At 43.6% G+C, this 24,536-nt stretch overlaps 1 protein-coding gene across 1 annotated transcript in view; it reads right to left on the reverse strand.

The window, feature by feature from the left end:
* The window catches only part of INTS8 (integrator complex subunit 8), a 76,451-nt gene extending 57,318 nt beyond the window's left edge, over positions 1-19,133 (reverse strand). The window contains exons 1-7 of the mRNA XM_065398124.1: positions 19,004-19,133; positions 12,842-13,016; positions 9,869-10,009; positions 9,211-9,282; positions 8,137-8,188; positions 3,936-4,118; positions 903-1,010 (exon numbers count right to left, since the gene is read on the reverse strand). Of these exons, the coding sequence (XP_065254196.1) occupies positions 903-1,010; positions 3,936-4,118; positions 8,137-8,188; positions 9,211-9,282; positions 9,869-10,009; positions 12,842-13,016; positions 19,004-19,133 (861 nt within the window). The remainder of the gene's footprint in view (positions 1-902; positions 1,011-3,935; positions 4,119-8,136; positions 8,189-9,210; positions 9,283-9,868; positions 10,010-12,841; positions 13,017-19,003) is intronic.
* Between the last annotated feature and the right edge of the window lie 5,403 nt (positions 19,134-24,536).

Raw genomic sequence — 24,536 nt, forward strand, 5'->3', positions numbered from 1 at the left:
AAAGGAGAGTTTCAACAAGTGGAGAACTTTATAAAAAACTAAGTGAGCTGTCTGTCAGATCTGCAATTACACCTAAAAGAAACCATACCTGTCAAACTCTTTTCTTTGGAGCACACATACATGTTCATTTTGAAGAGGTACCATCTAAAAGAAGAACAGGAGTACTTGTGGCACCTTAGAGACTAACAAATTTATGCATATGCATCCAAAGAAGTGGGCTGTAGCCCACGAAAGCTTATGCTCTAATAAATTTGTTAGTCTCTAAGGTGCCACAAGTACTCCTGTTCTTTTTGCGGATACAGACTAACACGGCTGCTACTCTGAAACCTGTCATCTAAAAGAAGTGTTCTTGTTTGATTTTTGAGCAAAAAATGCCATAACCTTTCTATGGCTATCTTTATACATACAAGAACATCACACTGTAACTGGAAAGATGTCCAATCCTATATTTCATCCACTGACCAGATCACCAACATTTGGAATTGTAATCTCAGAAACCTCTATAAAACACACAAATTTGCAGGCCATAGGCTAGTCAGTCATGTTCAAAACTGCATAGGGGACTGCTGCCTGCAAGAGTATGAAGGGAAAGGCATATACACCATGTTCATTACCATAGCATTTGAGTGTGTAAGAACTAAAAGGGTTTATATACTATAAAACTGGTTTTATCCAACACAGATTTGAGACACTAGTGACCAGTGGAAGTCCATTCACTTAACTTCAGGGAAACATACCTCTGAAATTGCTGAACCTTGAGTTTAAGCACTGTTTTGGAGGAGTTTTTAGGTAGTTCTTGAAAAAATTAATCAATCTTTTAAGCTATGTTTAGTATGCTGGCTTTCAAGGAGATTCAGTTTCTAGACCTCTAATGTTTGAACATAATGTATGATCAAGCTTACCTTTGAAATCAATTCTTTTGTTCTAAAAAACTTCTCCTTGGCATTTTCATAAACAGCCGCATTTGTGGAGCCTTGCTGGAAGTAGACTGCCCCCAAATCATAACAGACCTGCAACGATCATTATTTGATATCAAACAGTAAGTTAAGTTACAAAATAAACAAAGACATTTTAAGGTAAGTGTTTCAGGTTGATATTTTTATACATATTTTAAACTACTCCCACTTCTTCTATTTAATTTGTTGATATTTTGTTTAAGTTTTCCTATATCCTTCATTTGTTTTCTGTCTTTTTATACTGCGAGCTCGTCAGAACAGGAAACGTAGCTTATTATGTGTTTGTATAGCCTGTGCATTTCTGTGGAAAACAACAGGATTCTATTTAGAGTTGTCAAGCGATTAAAAAAATTAATCGTGATTAATTGCACGATTAATTGTGCTGTTAAACAAAATAGAATACCATTTATTTAAATATTTGTTGATGTTTTCTAAATTTCAAACATATTGATTTCAATTACAACACAGAATACAAAGTGTGCATTGCTCACTTTATATTTATTTTTGATTATAAATATTTGCACTGTAAAAAACAAAAGAAACCGTATTTTTCAATTCACCTAATACAAGTACTATAATGCAATCTCTTTATCATGAAAGTTGAACTTATAAATGTAGAATTATGTAAAAAAAACGTGCATTCAAAAACAAAACAATGTAAAACTTTAAAGCCTACAAGTCCACTCAGTCCTACCTCTTGTTCAGCCAATCACTCAGACATTTGCAGGAGATAATGCTGCCCGCTTCTTGTTTACAATGTCACCTGAAAGTGAGAACAGGCGTTTGCATGGCACTGTTGTAGCCAGCGTTGCAAGATATTTACATGCCAGATGCGCTAAAGATTCCTATGTCCCTTCATGCTTCAACCACCATTCCAGAGGACATGCTTCCATGCTGATGACGGATTCTGCTCAATAATGATCCAAAGCAGTGCGGACGAACACCTGTTCATTTTCATCACCTGAGTCAGATGCCACCAGCAGAAGGCTGATTTTCCTTTTTGGTGGTTCGGGTTCTGTAGTTTCCGCATCGGAGTATTGCTCTTTTAAGACTTCTGAAAGCATGCTCCACACCTCATCCCTCTCAGATTTTGGAAGGCACTTCAGATTCTTAGAAACTGGGTCGAGTGCTGTAGCTATTTTTAGAAAGCTCACATTGGTACCTTCTTTGCGTTTTGTCGAATCTGCTGTGAAAGTGTTCTTAAAACGAACAACATATGCTGAGTCATCATCTGAGACTGCTATAACATGAAATATATGGCAGAATGCGGGTAAAACAGAGCAGGAGACATACAATTCTCCCCCAAGTTGTTCACCCACAATTTAATTAATGCATTTTTTTTTAAACAAGCATCATCAGCATGGAAGCATGTCCTCTGGAATGGTGGCTGAAGTATGAAGGGGCATACGAATGTTTAGCATATCTGGGATGTAAATACCTTGCAATACCAGCTACAGAAATGCCAGGTGAATGCCTGTTCTCACTTTCAGGTGACATCGTAAATAAAAGGAGGGCAGCACTATCTCCTGTAAATGTAAACAAACTTCTTTGTCTGAAGGATTGGCTGAACAAAAGGTAGGACTGAGTGGACTTGTAGGCTCTAAAGTTTTACATTGTTTTGTTTTTGAGTGCAGCTATGTAACAAAAAATCTACAATGTAAGTTGCACTTTCACAATAAAGAGACTGCACTACTTGTACGTGATGAACTGAAAAATACTATTTTTTTTGTTTGATGATTTTACAGTGCAAATATTTGTAATAAAAAATAAATACAAAATGAGCCCTGTACACTTTGTATTCTGTGTTGTAACTGAAATCAATATACACCTCTACCCCGATATAATGCGGTCCGATAGAACGCGAATTCGGATATAACATGGTAAAGCAGCGCTCCGGGGGACGGGGCTGCTTTACCTTGTTATATCCGAATTCGTGTTACCGCAAGCGGTTCCTCTGCGCCTGCCCATTACTTGCTGTGGCCCTCCCCGGGGCCCCCACACCCCAGCTCACCTCTGCTCTGCCTCCTCCCACGAGCGCACCGCAGCTCCGCTTCTCCCCCTTCCCTCCCTGGCTTGCCACGCCAATCAGCTGTTTGGCGTGGCAAGCCTGGGAGGGAGGAGAAGTGGAGCTGCGGCGCGCTCGTGGGAGGAAGCAGAGGTGGAGCAGAGGTGAGCTGGGGCAAGGGGGCTGCAGCAAGTAAGGGGGGGCGCAGAGGAACCACTCCCCACCCCAGCTCACCTCCGCTCCGCCTCCTCCTCCCACGAGCACACCGCTCAGCTCTGCTTCTCCTCCCTTCAAGGCTTCCCGCGCCAAACAGCTGATTGGCGCGGCAAGCCTGGAAGGGAGGGAGAAGCGGAGCAGCGGTGGCACGCTCAGGGAGGAGGCAGAGCGGAGGTGAGCTGGGGCGGGGAGCGGTTCCTCTCACTACCCCGATATGGTACGGTCTCACCTGTAACACGGTGAGATTTTTTGGCTCCCGAGGACCGCGTTATATCGGGGTAGAGGTGTATTTGAAAATGTAGAAAAACATCCAAAAATATTTATTAAATTTCAAATGGTATTCTATTGTTTAACAGTGCGATTAAAACTGCAATTAATTGCGATTAACTATTTAAATGGCGATTAATTTATTTGAGTTAATCACGTGATTTAACTGCAATTAAGTGATAGCCCTAATTCTATTATAACTTTCCATGTCAACATCAAGGCTCACGTCCTCTCCTTCTCTTTTCTCTGAAGAAAAAAAAGGGGGGGGTTATGAGGGAAAGCATGAACAACAGTAGGTCTACAGCGCTGAAACAGCTTTAATGTATTTTAAAAAACGGAAGCAACAAATCTTATTCGGATTGAGGACAAAAAGTTCAAATTGTAGAATGTTCTAATTTAGACTGTAACAACACTTCAGTGACTTTGTCTAGAGAGAGAAAAAAAAAAGGAATATAAAAAGTTGCAAGCTTTTAGTTTAGTACTTAATGTACCTGGCATTGCATTTCCTCAGTACTGATTTTCAATCCAGCTGTGGAACTCTCCGTTTCTCCATTCACCATACCGGGCTCCATGGCTAATAAATCCAGAGTTCTTATAGTGTGAACATAAAGATCTTTGTTTAATTTAAGTGCTGCTTCTAGCACCAGGATGGAATCAGCAGCCTGCTCTTTCAGCTAAAATAATTTAAGTGCATTTTAAAAATCAAGTTATTCTCTAAATCAAGTTTAGTTTAAATTCACATATTAAACAAACAAAAACCATCATACTCCTTACCTGTGTTACAGATATCCTATTATTAAAATTTCAATTGTAAAAGTCTAATGTAGCATCTGATCCTGCATTTCTTGTGCATCCAAAATTCCCACAGAAGTCAATGAGAGTTTTTGGCACTCACTGAATGCAGGGTTGGATCCTTACTTTTCACCATCTATGACATTTCATTTTTATATTTTGTTCAAGTTGTACAGTAGAAAAACTTGTCAATTTCTTTTTGTCAGCTTCACTTCCTGATTTTAGTCAGTTTCCAGTGTATTAGCAAGTTACAATGGTTGGGTTGTAGACACCTCAGCTGAATGTTTCACTTATTAAAAATAAACTGTTTCCATTTGAATTTTTTAAAAAAAGAAAGCAAAGGTAAAATAGCCTTTTTTGGTCCTAAATTCTGAGATATCTTATTTTTACAAATCTCAATTTTTTTCAAATTTTCACATCAGATCTTTTTCAGAATAAGGTTTCCTGAAGAATTAAAAAATAGTGAGACTTATCAGAAGGCTTAAATAGGACAGGCGAATTATTTTAATTTCCTGTTCAAAATTATTTACGTTTGCAGCACTGTATACATAATTATGTCAGTAAATAAAAATTGTGCAATTTGTCTAAGAGACACTATAGAAATTGGCTTTTTAAAAGCATTTTCCCATATCTGGAAAAAAGTCATGAAAAATAATGGAAACAAACCACAGAAGAAATCAGTTCAACATAGTAATGCAAAGTTTTCATTTTCTTTTAAAAAAGTTTTCATAGCAATAAATTCAACTATGTCAACTATCACAAATTTGGAGAGTATTCTTCCTACCCTTCTACTCCCCACAAAAAGTAGAACACATTATGCACCACTGGACTGACAGTTGAGAGCTAGATATATGAAGCATGTGAGTGATGAATTCTAAAAAAAGAACCCACAGCTTAAAAGTACCATATATACTCGTTCATTAGCCCGTTCATTTATAAGCTGACCCCCCAAGATGGTTATGTGAAAATAGCAAAAACTGTATGACCCTTTCAAAAGCTGACCCTATATTTCAGAGGTTGGAAAACTTTGGCTCCCGGCCCATCAGGGTAAGCCAGCGGGTCGGAACATTTTGTTTACTTGGAGCGTCTGCAGGCACAGATCCCCTCAGCTCCCAGTGTCCGCGGTTTGCCGTTCCCAGCCAATGGGAGCTGTGGGAAATGGCGCCACTTCCCACAGCTCTCACTGGCTGGGAACGGCAAACCGCGGACACTGGGAACTGTGGGGCTCTGTGCCTGCAGACGCTCCAAGTAAACAAAACGTCTCGACCCGCCAGCAGCTTACCCTGACGGGCCGGGAGCCAAAGTTTGCCGACCCCTGCTATATTTTAAAAGCTGGCATCACAAGAAACAATCAAAAGTTTTGCTAGAATTATTTTAATGTAATCTAACAAAAAACCTGTTATTATAATAACTGAACAAAAATGTATTCACCTTCAAAATTAGTCAATATTTAAAATCAGTAAATGGATATTTAAAACAAGTAACTTAGAACAATACGAGACTTTAAAAAGTCTTAAAATCCTTCAAAGTCTGAATCAGTCTCTGATTCACCAAACAGTTAATTAAACTCGGCTTCAGTCACAGCTGCACCTGCATTGTCATCGTAGATGTCAGGAGTGTCGTCTTCAGAGTCAGATGCTTTCTTCTCATCAGGCTCTGTTGTGTCATCATTAAATATGGCATCATCTTCTGACCCATCGAGTGCATTGCTGATACAGCATTTCTTAAATGATTTTTTTACCATTTCCGAGGGAATGGACAACCACACGTCCTTGATTCACTGGGGCGACCAGACTGATTTCGGGCTTCATAAGATTCCCGCCTTTTGTCAACTTCGCCATGCCTGAGCACATCCATGCAGACCACATTTTGCGTAGCCTGTCTTTAAAGGGTTTGTTCATGCAGACATCAAGCGGTTGTAGAACTGAAGTTAAGCCTCCACGTATTACAACCAAAGTAGTTTTCATAATTTTGGCCACATTTTTCACCTCATCCGTCTTGTGTGCCCTGAACATGTCCCAAACAAGCATAGCAGGTTTCTTGAAAAGTGCTCCTGGTCTCTTATTCCACACTTTTTCCAGCCATTCCATAGTCCCACTTTCATCCATTCATCCCTTTTCGTGTGCACGTACGATGACACCAGCAGGAAATTTCATGTTTTTAGGCAAGGTTTTTCTTCTAAAAATAACAACAGGAGGGAGCTTTGATCCATTTGCCAAACATGATAAAACCACCGTAAAATGGATTTTTTCATGGACAGTGGTTTTAATTAAAACTGTTTTTTCACCAACACCAGTTACCGTTCTGTTGCTCAGAAGATCGAATGTCATTGGTGTTTCGTCACAAATAGGAAACATGGACAATTCAAATGCATATTCCTTTCGATATTTTATAATAAACCTTTGGAAAGATTCGATTTTTTCTTCCAGATCTATAGGCAGCTTTTGCACTATCTTTGTTCGCTGACAAAGACAGAGACCATGAGGGTTCATGAAGCGAGTACACCAACCCGCTGATGCGACAAACACTGATGGCTTTACTGACTTGTATTTGTCGTCTTTTGACATTTGCAGAGCATGCAGACGAATTCCAGTTCTAGTGAAATGTACCCATTTTGTCGACATCAACAACCCAATTATTGAGAGCTTTCTCTAGCTCAGGAAATGAAGCACAACTCGTTGGACATTTTTTCTTGCTTCTTGGCATGTCTTTTAGTGTTGTTTTATTTTTTCGCCATTCTCTTACTTGCTTCTCATTGATACCGAATTCACGAGCAGCGGCACAATTATTGTTTGCTTCTGCATATTCAACAACTTTAAGTTTGAATGCTGCATGATAAGAAGACCTTTTTCTTTTGATTTCACCGTTGTTCATTTTAAATACTAGTATGAAAATAGATTATTATTATTGTAGTTATAGATTTTGTAGGACTTTATATAGGAATGTCACCTGCTTTATCACTGTCAAATTATTATTGTTCTTCGTTTATTTCAAAGCAGCCCTGTAGATTGGCATGTCTGTAGGGATAACCGGCTATTTCAATTTTATTAGAGATTCCTTCGATTCTGCATGTTATATTTTCATATTGGCTCGAGACTTATGAGGTTCATTTCAAGCCAATCTAGTCCACTAAACAAAGCCTTTGAAACTTTAAAAGGCTGCAGTATTGACATCAATAAATGGGTCGGCAAACTTTGGCTCCCGGCCTGTCAGGGTAAGCCACTGGCGGGACGTTTTGTTTACCTGGCGCGCCACTTCCCACAGCTCCCATTGGCTGAGAACGGCGAACCGCAGCTACAGGGAGCTGAGGGGCTCCATGCCTGCAGACGCTCCAGGTAAATAACAATGTATTAGATATTCAATTCAATGATTCCATAGAGTTTAAAATCATCAAATTTTGGTGTAGCGCCGTTTATAAGCTGACCCCCGCTCTTTGATGCGTCACTTTTTTACCAAAAATATTCGAGTTATGAACGAGTATATACGGTAGGTACATGTATCTATTTTCCTTTTTGCTGCCATTCAATTTCAAAGCATAAGCATTCAGTCATGTAATTATCACTCTCACATGACTACACCCCCCTCTATGTTTACTCTATATGTGTGAGCACAAAAAGACTGCCATAAAGAACGTTTTCACTACACAAAGCAAGTTTTTTTTACATTATCCAGAGATCAGTATCCATTATAAAAGTAGTGGAATAATAAAACAGAAAAACCCAGATATACAAATAAGTGAAAAAGCTTATTAACCAACATGATATCTTGTAAAAGACTGAAGTTAAAATACTCTGATGCAAAATATATATATATTTTACAGTGCACCTCTACTAGTTAAACCCATTGGTACACTCACATCTATGTCTGAAATCTAAACAAAAATAAAGGAAAAACACTCACCACTTTTAAAATATTTTCTGTAAGTTCCTTTTCCTGCTGTATCTGATTCATTCTGACGGGGAAAAAAAAAAAAAGATTTTTAGATGGCAGGTCACAATCCTAATTATAGGAGAAAACAACTACGTTAACTAGAAATGTAGTCCAATCCCTTAAACACCTACAGTACCTTTGCACTTCACAATTAATAAATATGCTTTTGCAAGAACTGATGAATTGTTATTTTAAAATTATTGGGTATTTTAACTGATTTCTCCATAGAGAATCTTCCCATTAAATGATCAGTTTAGTCTCAGAGACAGACATAGGAGGTTTTAAAAAAAATCTAATATATGCATATAATGAGGATTTTTCTTAATACATGGCAAAGTATGCTACACCTCTAAAGTTAGCATCTATCCTCTGTTTTACAAAATAAATAATTGCTTTTCATAAACAGACTTCCTGACTATAAAGCTGACAGTATTTTGACAATGCAATTTACAGGGATTTACAGTGTAAAAAAAGTCAATCCAAGAGGCAGTTTTTAAAAAAAACCTTATACATTTTGCTCAAAAAAATTTGGATTTTTTTATTTATATTTAAGTATACAAAATGTCTAATGAAATAACCTGTGAGCTAATGAAGAAAACAAGCTTTCTTCTTGCAGATTAGTAATCCAATAGCTCAGTGGATTCTCAGTCTGACAGTCTGGAACAATACGACCTGACTCATTTAACCAGCCTGGTATAAGTAAACCCAGAGACTTAAAAATGTACCCAACACAGACTAGACTGAGGCCTAAGCCTACTAGTCAGAGTGAAAAACACCTGCCTCCCTTTCCTCCATGATTTTCCAAGTTCTCTGTCAGGCTACACAGATCATATATAATTGGAACATATTTAACAAACAAATATATTTTTAAGATTTATTCTGAATACATTAATTTTATGTTTTTCAAGAGTACACTAATTCATAATTTTAATCTTCTATAGGCTATTAACATGCCATCGTCAAACTGAAAATTCAGCTTCTGAACTATACAACGCTCAATAAATGTGATGTCAATAACATTCTGAAGAACATTTGCTGACTTACACACTTAACTGAGGTGGACCAGGTTTCACTTGTTTTACTGGAAAACTACTTTGGACAATGGTCCTAATGGCCCTATAGGGGGGAAAAGTGAAAAAAATTTAAGCACAGAATCTTTGTTATTCTCATTAACATGTGATATGCAGAGCACAATGCATGCTAAAAATACCCCTCAATTTAGAAAACCTGACAACTTGTACACATTCTCTGCATAAGAGTATTTAAGACATATAATTCAGTAGCCAACATACTACAAACATCTATGTTCAATATTCTGTTACATGACAGCATATTTTCTTTCTAAGGCCTCTTCAGACCTACCCACTTGTTGCACTCATCCAGGTGACTTCAAAAGTATAAAAGAGCAGAATATTAACAACGCTATACATTTAGTTTGAGATTTATATTTCATGTTGAGTTTGCACACCTTATCTAAATATAGATAAGTAAACAAAGATTAAATTTAAACTGTTAGCAAACTAAAACGTGTACTTTTGTGCATGCACGTACACCCACCCCCACCAATGCCCATTAAAGACAGAAGTTCAACACTTCTCTGAACAGCCTAATTTAGAATCAATATTAAATTTAAATAGGATTAATTAACTTTTCTTTCTGTATTTGACCTATGAAAATAGCTCAAAGGAGAGAGTTAGTTTACCATCTATTGTAGAGCAGTATAGCCATTGCAGTGGTTGGAGGTAAACTGGATAGGTCCACATCTACATGTTTAGTTCCTGGAGGAACTTTGCTAATGCATAGTAGTTCATTCAGCAACATATTCAGTACAGGAACAGACAAGCTAAAAAACAAGAAAAAGAGGATTGTACATTTCACATAGAAGTCCTACTTCTAATATGTTTAGATAAGACAGAACTAGTCAGTGCAGGGCATATTACTTAAATTGATCCATAATTCCCCAGGAAAGTAAGAGTAATTTGCTCCCCTATAGCAGTGACTCCCACACACTGATAAGTTCTTCCTCCCAAACCAGTGTCAGATCCTGCTCCCACAAAGTAAATGACAAAAAACTCTCATTGAGAGTAGGAGTGGACTCCTATAACAAGAAGCAACTATGTGCTACTTCTATTTGCCTCATTCAGTTGCGCACACTACCACACAATGGTTTAAGACTGGGGGCTAGAGTGGCACATACTCCATTATAAGTTTGAACATATATAACACAGGTGACGGGCATTAGTTGGTACAATCACGGTCTTACTCTGATAAAACAATATAGTTCCCCTGAAAAGTCAGGAAAGCCCCACGCTAGGAATCTGAAGTTCATTGCTATGCAACTGAAAATACCATGGTTACTAATTCAGATTTCTCTGTAAGAGAAGCATTTGAAGTTAAAGTAAATGACTAGCTTATGTACCCTAAGACTTCAGAAAAATACTACTACATAATACACAGTAACATTCGTGACAGCCCCAAAGCAACCAATTCTACATGCACATTTAGTAACTACAACCTGATTCTGAAATACTTGATTGATTTTTTAGTCATCAACAAATAACAGACTGATCTATATGTTGTCACGCTATACAATATTGAAAGTCATGCCAATTAATCTACTTTTAATATGAGAGGTCCAGGAATCTTGTCTATCTTGGCAAAAATGAGACCCATGATTCACCCTGGATGAAGCTGTAATTACAGACTGGGATCAGAGTATGACAGCGGTTCTCAAAGTTCATTGCATCATAACCCCTTTCTGACAACAAAAATTACTACATGACCCCAGGATGGGAAACGGAAGCCTGAGTCCCCCCCCCCGAGTTCCGTTGCCCCGGGGCGGTGGGGTTTGGGTTTCGACATCAGGCCCCAGCAAGTCTAACGCCAGCCCTGGAGACCCATTAAAATGGGGTCATGACCCACTTTGGAGTCCTGACCCAGTTTGAGAACCCCTGGAGCATGCCACTGAAATCTCTTTAAATGCAGCTGTGTAACCTAGCATAGGCAGTCGAAACCCCAAGGTATGGGTCCTGATTATGAAGCCTTAGGACAATCACACCCATAGTTATTCATGAATCAGTTAATAGGACGAGGGATCATATTTTAGTTTCTCCCTATTAGGGAAAGATTTTAAATTAAGACAGGACCAGTTTAGAGGGACAAAGTGAGTCTATAAAGTCCTGCATCAGCTCAAGGTTGTGTTGCATTAAGGAGACAATTTTCAAAACTGGCCTCTATTTTTTGTAGCTGTCAATCTGAACCCTTGATAAATGGACTGCAAAAAACACATGAATTAATTACAAATACAAAGGTGTGCCTGCAAAACTGGAGACCCAGTTTGAAAGTCAAGCACAATCAATGCTTTCCTATGTTCATCTTGACTTCTACAGTATATTTAGAATTAAATTAAAAATACGTTTTTGCAGTAATAGTATTATAGCTCATATATTATTGTGGTTTTGGTATCTAATCATGACCATAAAGATTATGATTAAAGTGCTACATAAATGCAGAGACTTATAGGGGAGAACCTCATAGCACTTTTACAGACGTTAATTAAGCTTTACAACACTCCAGCAGTACAAATAAATACTATACCCAACACATGAGGAAACTGAGTAACAGAAATTAACAAAGCTGGAAATTTAGAACCAAGGACACCAACTCATAGGCCCCTGCTCTGCTCCTTACACCACATTACCTGAAAATGTGGAATACACAAGAAAGCATGACTTATAAATATTCAAACATCAGAGTTTGGTGAGAAAGAATAATTTGTTTATGAATACCCCATCCCACCTATACAAAAATTAGTTTGAAGACTGCCATATGGCCCAATATGCTTATAAAGATAGCAAGCTTCTTTAGGTTTTCATGAAAATTAAGCTTTCTTTATACCACTTCAGCAAAATCAATTACTCCTACAAGACAAGGAAATTATGTGAATTTTTAGTTTTCTAGTGAATCTACTTGAAACCAATGTTATTTTTATGGCATCCAAGCTTTAAAATAAGCTTTGTAAAGCTTACAATCCAACATTAAACAAATGTAATAAACAGTGAGAAGGTGGAGAAGGACAAAGGTTACAACAATAAGAGCATACAGTTACATAGGTTAGGAACGTGAACATCTTATAAGGTTTGCTGTCTTTCTTTTTAAAATTACAATTACTGCTACTACTAATAATAATTCACTTGTGGGGGTTGCAACATCCCTGTTTATGGCCTGGCTTCCTTACATCATAAAGAGCAGTGGGTCTCAAACTTTTTTATTGGAGACCCCTTTCACACAGCAAGCCTCTGAGTGCGACCCCCACTAGTAAATTAAAAACACTTGTAAATATATTTAACACCATTATAAATGCTGGAGGCAAGCTGGGTTTGGGGTGGAGGTTGACAGCTCGTGACCCCCCATGTAATAACCTCACAACCCCCTGAGGGGTCCCGACCTCCAATTTGAGAACCCCTGATCAAGAGTCTTGTTTTACCTACTTATAAACAGATGGAACTATTATAGTTGACTGAACTGTTAAATTCCTTCTCCTACCCCACACCAAACTTTCTTTTGAAATGTCTCAGTTGGAATACAGAATAGGATCCATTTCCAACTTGTTAAAAAACAGAACTTGGGCCACATTGTAGTTTAAGATTTTCAACCTGAAATGTATAAGCAATACCTTTTCTCTAGTACATCCAAATCCCACTTTAAGTGTGCAGCAACTTTAAGAGCAAGAAGTTTTAAAATACGGTTTCTCTTGTTATCAGGTGGAGGCTGGACCTGGTTCTGCTCATTCACTGATGGCTTAGAAGCCTGCTCTAAAAACTGGACAATCAACTGAACAGGTGGAGGATCTATAAACAGGAAAAAACACATTTTTAACTTCATTTTTAGGCACAGAAGCAAAACATGTCATGTTGAAATAAAATTACAACCATGAATATTGAGCAGAGAATGTTCTTGCATTTATACCAGCATCATTTTTGCTTGACAGAGATTCTAACCTCAAAGAATATCAGGAGTTTTTACACTGAATTTAGCCAGATTCTTAATATACTAAACTTAGGTTAAATTATAATTTTATCCTGGCACCCAAATATTCTTTGTATTTATTTTCACAGTTGTGCACTACTGTTATTAAATTTCAACCACCACCAACCATAAGAGAAAGCATTCCCACATTAAATGTGTCTTGCGCACATCAACTATTAGCTGAGAGTAAAGAGTCTGGCAAATAGAAAGATTAAAACCTGATTTTGAGCAGAGCTCAATGTAAGAACATAAGAATGGCCACACTGGGTTAGACCACTGGTCCATCTAGCCCAGTACCCTGTTTTCCGACAGTGGCCAATACCAAATGCTTTAAAGGGAATGAACAGAACAGGGCAATTATAAAGTGATCCACCCCCTGTTGTCCAGTCCCTGCTTCTGGTAGTCAGACGCTTATGGACACCCAGAGCAAGCAGTTGCATCCCTGGGCATCTTGGCTAATCGCTACTGATGGACCTATCCCCCCATGAATTTATCTAATTCTTTTTTGAACCAATTATAATTTTGGCCTTCACAACATCTCCTGGCAACAAGTTCCACAGGTTGACTGTGTGTTGTGTGAAGTAGTACTTCCTTTTTGCAATTAACACTTTTTTTAAAAAAATGAGAGTTAAATCGCACACCTCTGGAGATGGGACTCCAGCATCAAGGCGGGGAGGGAGACACTGGCTGGGTGAGGGGGGCCACTACCCATGGCACCATGTTCAGGGGGGCACTGCTGCATGTCAGGGCAGGAGTGCCCCTCCTTCTGCCGCCCTGCTCCAGCCTCCTCTCCCTCTTCCCCAATGGAGCCACCCCTGGCCAAGCTGCTCTGAACAAGGAGCCTTCCGTCTGTCTGCTGCGCAGAGGAGATGCAAGGGGGCTGAAGTTAGGCTCCCCCTGCTCCCCGACCCCAGCTCAACAGTGACCAGGTATACAGGTAGCGGTAGGGGGACATCCTGTCTTTTGAGGATGGCTCAGGAGTGAGAGCTGCTGGCTGAAAAAGAATTCAGGCTCCTGAACTCTTTGCTTAAAGAGACAACGCTTCTCGCACACTCTTACCCCCCCCCCCCCCCCAACACACACCAAACCAAAAATATTGGCAAAAATATTTACATAAATGGTATTCTATTATTGTTTAACAGTGCGATTAATCACAACTTTTTTTTATCTCAATTTTTTTTAAAAATCGTTTGAGAGTCCTAATTCTGTGTTATAGAGTTCAAGTCAGGAGAAAGCAGTATTGAACTGATCACTAATCTTTCCTACAGCTTTGACTGTTTTTAGTATTCAAAAATTAGAACTGTTAACCTTTCTCTGTATTTTGTAAAATACAGGAAAACACTGCTAACTTAGACATCAAAAATTGTGGATTAATACTATGAGATCTAAATTAACAATGCAGATTGGGCCTGTCATATTTAATCTTTTGTGAAGATAATGGGACTTTAGTCATGGTCAGGGCCTTTGGTGCTACAAGAATACAAATAAATGACAGTTTCACTTTGTAATTTTAGTCAGAATCTCACTTGAATCAAGTAAAATTTTCATGATTATTAACAGTATCTCAGAAGTCCTGATTCTAAACAGACAAGGCTATGCTAGCACAGTATATTTAGAAGGGCATGCAACTTAATTTCTTGAAACTAACAAGATTTTGAGTTAAAAGAAATTTCAGGTACAAACCTGCCTAAATCCCTCTGACAATTTTTGTGGTTTTACAATTAATTTTTTTGTTTACAAAAAAAAAAAAATAATGCTTGTCCTATTGCTGTGTGAAAGGACCAAACAAAAAGGAAAATTGTGAAATGAAGTATCGTTAAATGACACATTAAACAAAAAAATAAAAAATAAATAAAAAACCTTCTAATTTATGTTGTCTACATTGGCACTTTCGTTGCTACAACTTTTGTTGCTGAGGGGTGTGAAAAAACATCCTCCTTAATGACAAACGTTTTAGTGACGAAGACAGCCGGTGTGGACAGCGCTTTGTTGGCGGGAACAGCGCTCCCATCGATCAAGCTACTGCTCCTCATCGGAGGTGGTTTTATTTTGTCGCCAGAAGAGAGCGCTCTCCTGGCGATAAAGAGTGACCACAGAGCACACCTTACAACAGCACGGCTGCAGCAGCACAGCCCAACCATTGTAAGGTGTGCCGTGTAGACATAGCTTTAGGTGTTAGAACATTGGGTAATACATTTTAGAACAGCAGTTTTGGTTATTCTTTTAAAACCTTTTTCATTACGGCAAGTCAGTTTGCATTGAATATTTATTTTCTCAGTTATGCTCAATTATATGTTAATATTATTTAGTAAATGCATATAACGCCACAGTTGTGCATACTTCTTTAAATAGATATTTGCAGACATAATGACTAATTCATGTGGACTGCAAAGGTCTTGCTCCTTAAAATATTTACTATGGGACACAGACCCTTCTTATTATGAGTAATCCCATTGTAGTCATTGGCAGTAAGCATTACATCCTGTAACATTTGCAAGATCTGTCCCTAAGTAGTGAATGACAAACATATTGCTAGAGAAATACCATCAGGCAAGGGGGTGGACAGAAAGGCAGGGGAGAGATAGGACTGCATAAAAGGTGGTTATATGGTAGGTAGGCTAAGGTTAGCAATATGAATTTTTCTTACCACCATTTTCACTACATGGGTCATCTGAGAGACTGTAGGACCGGGATCGGCAACCTTTGGCACGCAGCCTGTCAGGGAAATCCGCTGGTGGGCCGGGACGATTTGTTTACCTGCAGCGTCCGCAGGTTCTGCTGATCGCAGCTCCCACTGGTCGTGGTTCGCCGTTCTAGGCCAATGGAGGCTCTGGGAAGCAGCACGGGCCAAGGGATGTGCTGGCCGCCACTTCCTGCAGCCCCCATTGGCCTGAAACAGCAAACCGCAGCCAGTGGGAGCTGCGATCGGCCGAACCTGCGGAGGCTGCAGGTAAACAAACCGTCCTGGCCCGCCAGCAAATTTCCCTGACAGGCCGTGTGCCAAAGGTTGCCAACCCCTGCTGTAGGAAAAGGTGGGCTTTAAGGAGGAATCTGACAGAGACAAATAGCACAGCATGTGGGCTCATGAAAGATATTCCTCATGTAAGAAAAGTAAAGTATGTACAGGGCTGGCTTTAGGAAGTGCGGGGCCCAATTCGAACATTTTCGGCAGGGCCCTGGCAGGGATGACTAACCAAAAAAAAAAAAAAAACCTGTTAAAAAACCCTTCATTTCTTCCATGTATTATTTACTTTCCATAACTATATAAATAATAAAATTATATATTATGTACATTGCGTCATATATGCTGTTGATCGGTTATTAATGAGCTCTGTTTCACATGTGTGGGTCCCCGCCACTCCCTGGGGGTGTGTGCACATGTGTGGGTCCCAGCTGCTCCCTCCCCCCTCATTGAAGCAGGTGTGCAGGGTTACTGCCCTGGGAACTGCAGGGCACCAGTGGACATGGGGCTGGCTGGAGGCAGGGCAGGGGCTGACTGGAGGTAGGGTCTCGCTGCAGGCAGGGCAAGGGCTGCGGGGCTGGCTGGAGACAGGGGTGTGTGGGGTGGGCTGGTTGGCTTTAGGCAGGGCCGCAGGGGGGTGCGGCAGGGGTTGGCAGGGCTGGCGACAGAGGAGTGCGGGACTGGCTGGCTTGAGACAGGGCAGGGGGTGCAGGGCTGGCTGCAGGTAGGGCAGGGGGTGAAGGGCTGCTGCGGGTGGGGGTGTGTGGCGCTGGCTGGCTTCGGGCAGGGCTGCAGGGGGGTACAGCAGAAGTTGGCTGGAGACAGGGCAGAGGGTGCAGCAGGGGTTGGCTGTGGGCAGGAGGTGCAGGGCTGGTGCTGGCAGGACAGGGGGGGGCAGGGCTGGAGGTAGGGCAGGGGATGCAGCAGGGGCTGGAGGTAGGGCAGGGGCTGGCTGCGGGCAGGGCAGAGGGTGTGGGGCTGGTGCGGGCAGGGGGTGCAGCAGAGGCAGCTGGAGCCCCAGCCCTTTAAATAGCCCCCGAGCCCCCCGCTATCCCAGGGCTCTGGGGGCTATTTAAAGGGCCCAGGGCTCCCCTGCTTCTACTGTCCCAGCCCTTTAAATAGCCAAGGGAGCCCCACAGCCCTACCCCAGAGCTCCAGCAGTGGGGCTCTGGTGACAATTTAAAGGGCCTGGGCCTTTTAAACCCTTTTAAATTGCCCCCTGGGGAAGCCGGGCCACCCCGGTATGGCGCACCGGCTCTTGCCGGTACGCTGTACCGGGGCTTGGGCCCGATTCAGGGGAATTGGTTGAATTGGCCTAAAGCCGGCCCTGAGTATGTAAGTGCTTGAGAAAGACAAATAAAAGAAGCATGGAGGAAAGTAATGAGCAGAAAACAAAGCCTGAATAGAAGTGTAGCAGCAGGTGACCAACAAGATGTAAACAGAGGCAGTGCTATGGAAGGCTTTAAAATGTGAGAATGAAAAATATGATTTTGTGTGTGTGAGCATATTATGGTGATGTCTTCAGAGCAGCAATATTTTAATAAGTAACAAAAGAACATGAATACATTTTTTCAGGTTTTAGCAAATATAAACATAAACAGTGTCCAAAACTTCTATTTTCTACCTATACAGCATATGCAGCTAGTCTTCAGTATGATGTCAATTGCTACCTCTGGAAGTATTTTATGTCTTTTTGCCTCCTGCAGCTGAGCTCATAGCAACCACTGGGCCATAAGACTGCCATCTATTGTGATTCAACTGGATAGGCACTCCTATATCCTGAAAGCCTTGCTGGCAGTCATCCCAAAATTGATCTAAGATCAACACGTTGTCTCCTCCTAAACATGCCTTGTAACAAGCAGGCTTCTTGCAGTACTTTAACGTTATTTATCATTTGTTCAATACCTTGATCATGTATGGCACTTTACAAAACTAAACTAGTAGCAGGGACTGTGTCTAATACTTACAGTGTAAATACTGACAAAATGAGACAGACAATATAGGAAAGGGATGGGAAGACAAAGGTTACAAATGCACTTGCTTTGGTTAGTTTGTGCACTTTCACACTGAGATGAAGGGATAGACAGGCTTGAGAGAATGAGGCAGGCTGTAAAAAGGAAGACAAGAAATGGTGGAGACTGGATGCACTCATAGGAGCAACAGAACATAAGAACGGCCATACTGGGTTAGACCAATGGTCCACGTAGCCCAGTATCCTCTCTTCTGACTGTGGCCAGTGCCTGGTGCTTTAAAGGGCATGAACAGAACAAGGCAATTATCAAGTGATCCATCGCCTGTGGTCAAGTCCCAGGTTCTGGCAGTCAGAGGCTAGGGACACCCAAAGCATGCCATTCATGGACCTATCCATGAACGAAGCCAATTCTTTTTTGAACCCAGTTATAGCTTTCGCCTTCACAACATCCTCTGGCAACAAGTTCCACGGGTGGACTATACATTGTGTGAAACACTTCCTTATGTTTGCTTTAAACTCACTACCTATTGATTTCTGGCTCCTTAACATACAAATCTAGTGGTTCAAAAATGACGCCAGACCATCAGCCCCGGACAGCGAAGCCCGCCGAGGCCGGGCCAGTCACCCCGTCGCCTTTTTCTAGCCAGCGCGTCACAGCTGGGCACGAGCCGCTGCTCGCTCCCACGCGCCGCTGGTCCCTCGCAGCGAGACGGGGGCGGGCCCGCCGGAGCTCAGCTCCCGCGCGAGCCCAACGGCCGCCCCCGTCACTTCATGTGAGACACTGAGCAACCCCCGCCGGCAGCTGCTCCCAAGGCGTAGGCCGCCCCCGGCCGCAAACCGACCCCGCAGCGCCCGCTAGCCCTGCCGGTACTAACCAGGGCAGGGCTTCTTCAGGTGCGTCTCCAGCAGCGCCTCCTCCAGCAGGAACTCGAACCAGGAGGTCTGCGGCGGGGTGCAAGGCCGGCTGGAAGTGGCCGCTTCCCGGTCAGCGGCTTCGGCGCTCATGGTGCTAGCTCGGCTCTGCCTCGCGGCGGCTCGCTGAGACCCAGCACCGCTCGGCGAGTCGGAACTACGGGTGTGGGGGGTGAACTCGCCTCGCGGCCCCCCCGTTCGTGGTCTCCCCTTTGCCCTCAGCGACCCCGGGCCACACCCATCAGGCTCCCGAATCCCTCACTGGTTGCCCCGCCCACAGCCCTACGTACCAAGATGGCCGCTGCTGAGGCTCCTCGCGGAGGGGGAGGCTCCGCCCCATTCAGCATATCTGGCCACTCAGAGAGCGGCTGGGGCTCGGCCGTTGGCTCCGCCCCCTCAGCTCTCTTAGGGCAGGTCTACACTACGGCAGGGATCGACGCTCTGAGATCGATCCACCGGCGGTCGATTTAGCTTCCCAGTCACGTTGTTCCCCCAGTAACTTGGGAGGGAGGGAGGGAGGGAGTGGGGAAGCTTTAGAACAAATGCAGCGCCATAGCTCAACAACCAGAAACAGCAAATATAGAAACAACAAGGAGTCTGGTGGTACCTTAAAGACTAACAGATTTATTTGGGCATAAGCTTTCGTGGGTAAAAACCTCACTTCTTCAGATGCAAGCAAATATAGAGGGCACCTGCATTAGCATAGCAAACGAGCTGGGCCACTGGCTAATGAATGACTTTGGAAATGTCAGTGCAACTGTAAGTAAGCAGCTCTCCACCTGTTTTATCTGACCTACAGCCCTGCTTTTGTGAAAGCTTGGCAGAAAGGTAGCAGTAGGATGTGGGGGTGACTATAGCAAAGCATATGGACAATAAGCCAAACGTATTTATTATTTGTAGTACATTAGCATTATGCACCCACTAAAAGCAGGGTGCCATTTTTGGGCTAGGTACTGGTTAAATATCCTAAACACTGTAAGCTCTTCGCAGAGGAGGCCATTTAAATAAACAAGACAAAGAGTGGGAGAGGAAATGGAGGTGAAAGAACTGGCTCAAAGTCACACAGCTGGGTAGTCACAGACCAGAGAATAGAACCCTGGTCTCCTAAAGCTTAGTCTAGTGCAGGGGTCTCAAACTCAAATGACCACGAGGGCCACATGAGGACTAGTACATTGGCCGAGGGCCGCATTACTGACACCTCCCCCCCGCCACCCTTGGCCCCGCCCCCACTCCACCCCTTCCATGAGGCCCTGCCCCCATTCCAACCCCTTCCCTGAAATCCCCACCCCAACTCTGCTTCCTTCCTGCCCCCAGGGAGGGCAGGAGGGGTGTGGTGGGGGCTCAGGGCAGGGAGTTGGGGTGTGGGGTGCAGGAGGGGAGTGGGGTACAGCAGGGGCTCGGGCTGCAGGAGGGGCTCGGGCTCCAGCCCGACACACACCGGGGGCAGGGCAGGCTGCCTGCCTGCCTGTCTCCGCACCACTCCAGGAAGTGGCTGGAACCTGGGGGAGGAGGGGCACAGGGGTCTGTGTGTTGCTGTTGCTTCAGGCGCCACCCCCAGCAGCTCCCATTGGCCGGGAACGGGGAACTGCAGCCAATGGGAGCTGCTGGGGGCGCTGCCTGAAGCAAGAGCAACACACAGAGCCCTGTGCCCCCCTTTCCCCACGTTCCGGCCGCTTCCCGGAGCGGCAGGGGGCAGGGCAGGCAGGGAGCCTGCCCTTCCCCCGGTGCGCGTCGGGCTGGAGCTGCTCTAGGTAAACGCGGGGGGGGGGGCGCGAGGAGCTCGCGGGCCGCAGAAAACAACCCCGCGGGCCGCGTGTTTGAGACCCCTGGTCTAGTGCTTTATGCACCAGGCCATGGTAAGAACGTTTTTTAGTGCTTTACCCTTTTTGTTTCCTATAATGACCAGCCCAAAATTTCTGCTTGTGAAATTGTGTATCTGAGCATTTTACTTTCAGTATCAAAAGATGAATGCATGAATCGGATCTTGATGGTAAGGTAAAACTATTCACTGTTCCTCTCACTCATCGGTCAGACCTCAAGAATATGGATGCAAAGCAGGAAGATTTTCATGGGCAGGAGTGATGTTTATAAAATAAAATGCACTTTTCCGTTCCATAACCTCAGGCTTTGTTTGTACCGGACAAGTGGAGCAGTTTAAATTGATTTAGACAAATTCATGCAAACCCCTAATGGAAGGGCATTGAAACTGTTTTGACCTTTGCTTATATTAATTTAGCAGTACATTACTCTTATTTCCTCTCCTAAAAAATTTACCCTTTGTAGCACTTTTAAACACATTAAATAATTATGGAACCTTTCACAGGAGTGAAATGTTAGCTCCCAGGACCTGGCAATATTCCAATGCAGGTATTTTCAGTGGTAGGTAGGGTTGCCAACTTCTAATTGCAGAAAACTAAACACCCTTGCCCTGCCTCGCTTACTCCATTCCCCCCGCCCCGTCCCTCCATTGCCCACTCTCCCCCACCCTCTCACTTGCTCATTTTCACCAGGCAGGGGGTTGGGAGGGGGTGTGAGCTCTGGGGCGGGGCCAGGGATGAGGGGTTTGGGGTGTAGGAGGGGGCTCTGAGCTGGGGCCAAGAGGTTCAGAGTGCAGGAAGGGATTCAGAGCTAGGGCAGGGGGTTGGGGTGCGGGAGGGGGTTCAGAGCTAGGGCAGGGGGTTGGGGCACAGGAGGGGACTTGGGGTGCAGGCTCTGGGCAACGCTGACCTCAGGCGGCTCCCGGGAAGCAGTGGCATGTCCCTGTGACTCCTAGGCAGAGGGGTGGCTAGAGGGCTCCACACACTGCCCGCAGGTGATGCCCCCACCATTCCCATTGGCTGTAGTTCCCGGCCCATGGAAGCTGTGGAGCCAGCGCTCAGGGTGGCGCCTGCAGGTGGGGGCAGCACGCTGAGCCCCCCTTGCCACTCCTCTGCCTATGCGCCGGAGGGGCATGCTGACCACTTCCCAGGTGCTGCGCAGAGGCAGGCATGGAGCCTGCCCGCCCAGCTGGCACTACAGCCAATAGGACTTTTAGTGGCACGGTCAGCTGTGCTGACCAGAGCCACCACCTTTTCAAGCAGGCATTCTGTTAAAAAAACAGCCTCCTGGCACCCTTAGGAGGTGAGCAAGTCCTATCTTATCAAATTCCCATGTCATTTATATAAAAATATGTAAAAATCCTATATTAAAGAATGTTAGGGTTGCAAAGTCAAGCACTCAAAAATTAGGAAATGCCAGAATTAAGGTTTCCCCTGCAATTTTAATTAGGGCCCTTGTGTATATATATTACTCTATAGTCTAATGACATGGTCGCATACCATTGTTTCCCTCAGGATCCCTTATTCAATGTCCAGGACGAATGGTGCTTGTTGAATGAATTTGGGTTATACAATGAAGGAGTGTTGTCTATAGGATCCGTACTTCATTCGTTGCAGAAGATGGAAGTGTGTAGTGAATGAGGGAGAGGTTGCAGGAAGAGAAAAGATGGTCTCATAGTTAAGATATTTGAATGTTCTCTAGAGAACAGGATTCTATCCCTGCCTCTGCCACGCAGTTCCTCTGTGATGCTGGGCAAGTTGCTAAACCAAAATTTTCACACAGATAGCCATAAACTGTGTATTCATTTTCTGGGTGCCCAATGAGAGGCCCTGGGACTGGATTTGCAAGAATTGAGTACTAACACCTGCAATTGAAGTCAATTGAAGCTGTGCTTCGAACATACAAAGTGCTATATACTACTACTCTGAGAAACCAGGCCCAGATGTCTCACATTTAGCAAAATAGGGATCCTGCAGGGGGGGAAAAATGTAATGAGACCTCTTATTAATCACACAAGGAATCAGTGTTAAGGTTCCTAGGTAGCCTGAGCTGTAAGTTCCTGATCTTGCAACTTTAAGCTCTTGTAAAATAGATTTCGTATGCAATTTTTTTTTTAAATCCACTATTTTCAGCTATTTGCTAGACAGCTGAATATTATCTGCTAGCAGTAGAAATATGCTGTACTCTGCTATATATGAACTAATGAGAGACAAGGCCCTTCTTCCTTCCATACACACCTTCATCAAGCACAGGGGTGGGCAAACTTTTTGGGCCGAGGGGCACATCTGGGTGGGGAAATTGTATGCAGGGCCGGGGCAGGGGGTTGGGGTGTGGGAGGGCGTGTGGTGTGCAGGAAGGGGCTCAGGGCAAGGGATTGGGGCAGAGGAGGGGTGTGGGGTGTATGAGGGGACTCGGGGGGGTTGGGGTGCAGGAGGGGTGCGGGGTGCAGCAGGAAGCTCAGGGCAGGGGGTTGGGGTGCAGGAGGGATGTGGGGTGTACAAGGGGGCTCAGGGTGCAGGAGGGGTGCAAAATGCAGGCAAGGGGCTTAGGGCAGGGAGTTGGGGGGTGGGGTACAGGAGGGGTTTGGGCTCTGGCCCGGCGCCGCTTACCTCAAGCAGCTCCGGGATGGCAGCGGCGCTCACCGGGGCCAAGGCAGGCTCCCTGAATGCCTGCCCTGTCCCTGGCCCCACGCCGCTCCAGGAAGCGCTGCGGCCTCTGGGGGAGGGAGGTCGGAGGGCTCTGCGTGCGCTGCCATTGCTGCGCCTCCGGGTACCTCCCCCAAAGCTCCCATTGGCTGCAGTTCCCCGTTCGCGGCCAATGGAGCTGCGGGGGGCGGTACCTGGAGGCAAGGGCAACGCATGAAGCCCTCTGCCCCCCCCCCGCTCGGGGGCCACAGGGACGTGATGCCAGCGGCACCGTGAGTTGGATCCAAAGCCCTGAGGGGCCGGATCCAACCCACGGGCCATAGTTTGCCCACCCCTGGTCTAGCATATGGAAGGAAGCAGCACAGTCCAGTGCTTTCACCATAAGACCCTTCTCTTCCGGTAGACCCTACCTATTGTTCCCTTGCACCTTCACTGATCCTAGGAAAAAATATACTGCTAGCTACCTATAAACTTTCCTAAGCTATGCATGCACGTGTAGAACCGGTAAAACACTGGCAGACTTTAGTTGCATTATAAAATACAGTCCAGATGGAGGACAGGTAATGCAGACTACTCCCCCACATCCTGGAGTCAGTGAGCGATGACTCCACTGAACATCTCAAATTTCTCTCTTCCTTATTGAAGACGTAATGCACCAATATGATAATCCTGAAAATCTTTACTGAACTTCAAATACAAAAGAGTGATAGGAGGCATACAAATTTATATACAATATCTACAGTATAATTTAACTGAATGTATTCAGTACAATACTCAAGAAGCAGATACTGAACCTCAAAATTTCAATAAGGCTAGCTTTCATTTATAGCACAACATACATGTGTTCCAGAAGTATAAAATAGCTATTACATTTACTAGTTTCTTACAAAAAGGTAATACATTTATATTTTAGTAAGTAGGGAGGAACTTCCATTATGCCAAACATGACAATACATTGTATGGTTGCCATGATCAGTGACTTTGCATGAACAAATCAATATCTGTCTATCATAAAGGAACGAGTCATGGTTTG

This window comes from Emys orbicularis, chromosome 2, assembly GCF_028017835.1.
Source record: "Emys orbicularis isolate rEmyOrb1 chromosome 2, rEmyOrb1.hap1, whole genome shotgun sequence".
NCBI lineage: Eukaryota > Metazoa > Chordata > Testudines > Emydidae > Emys > Emys orbicularis.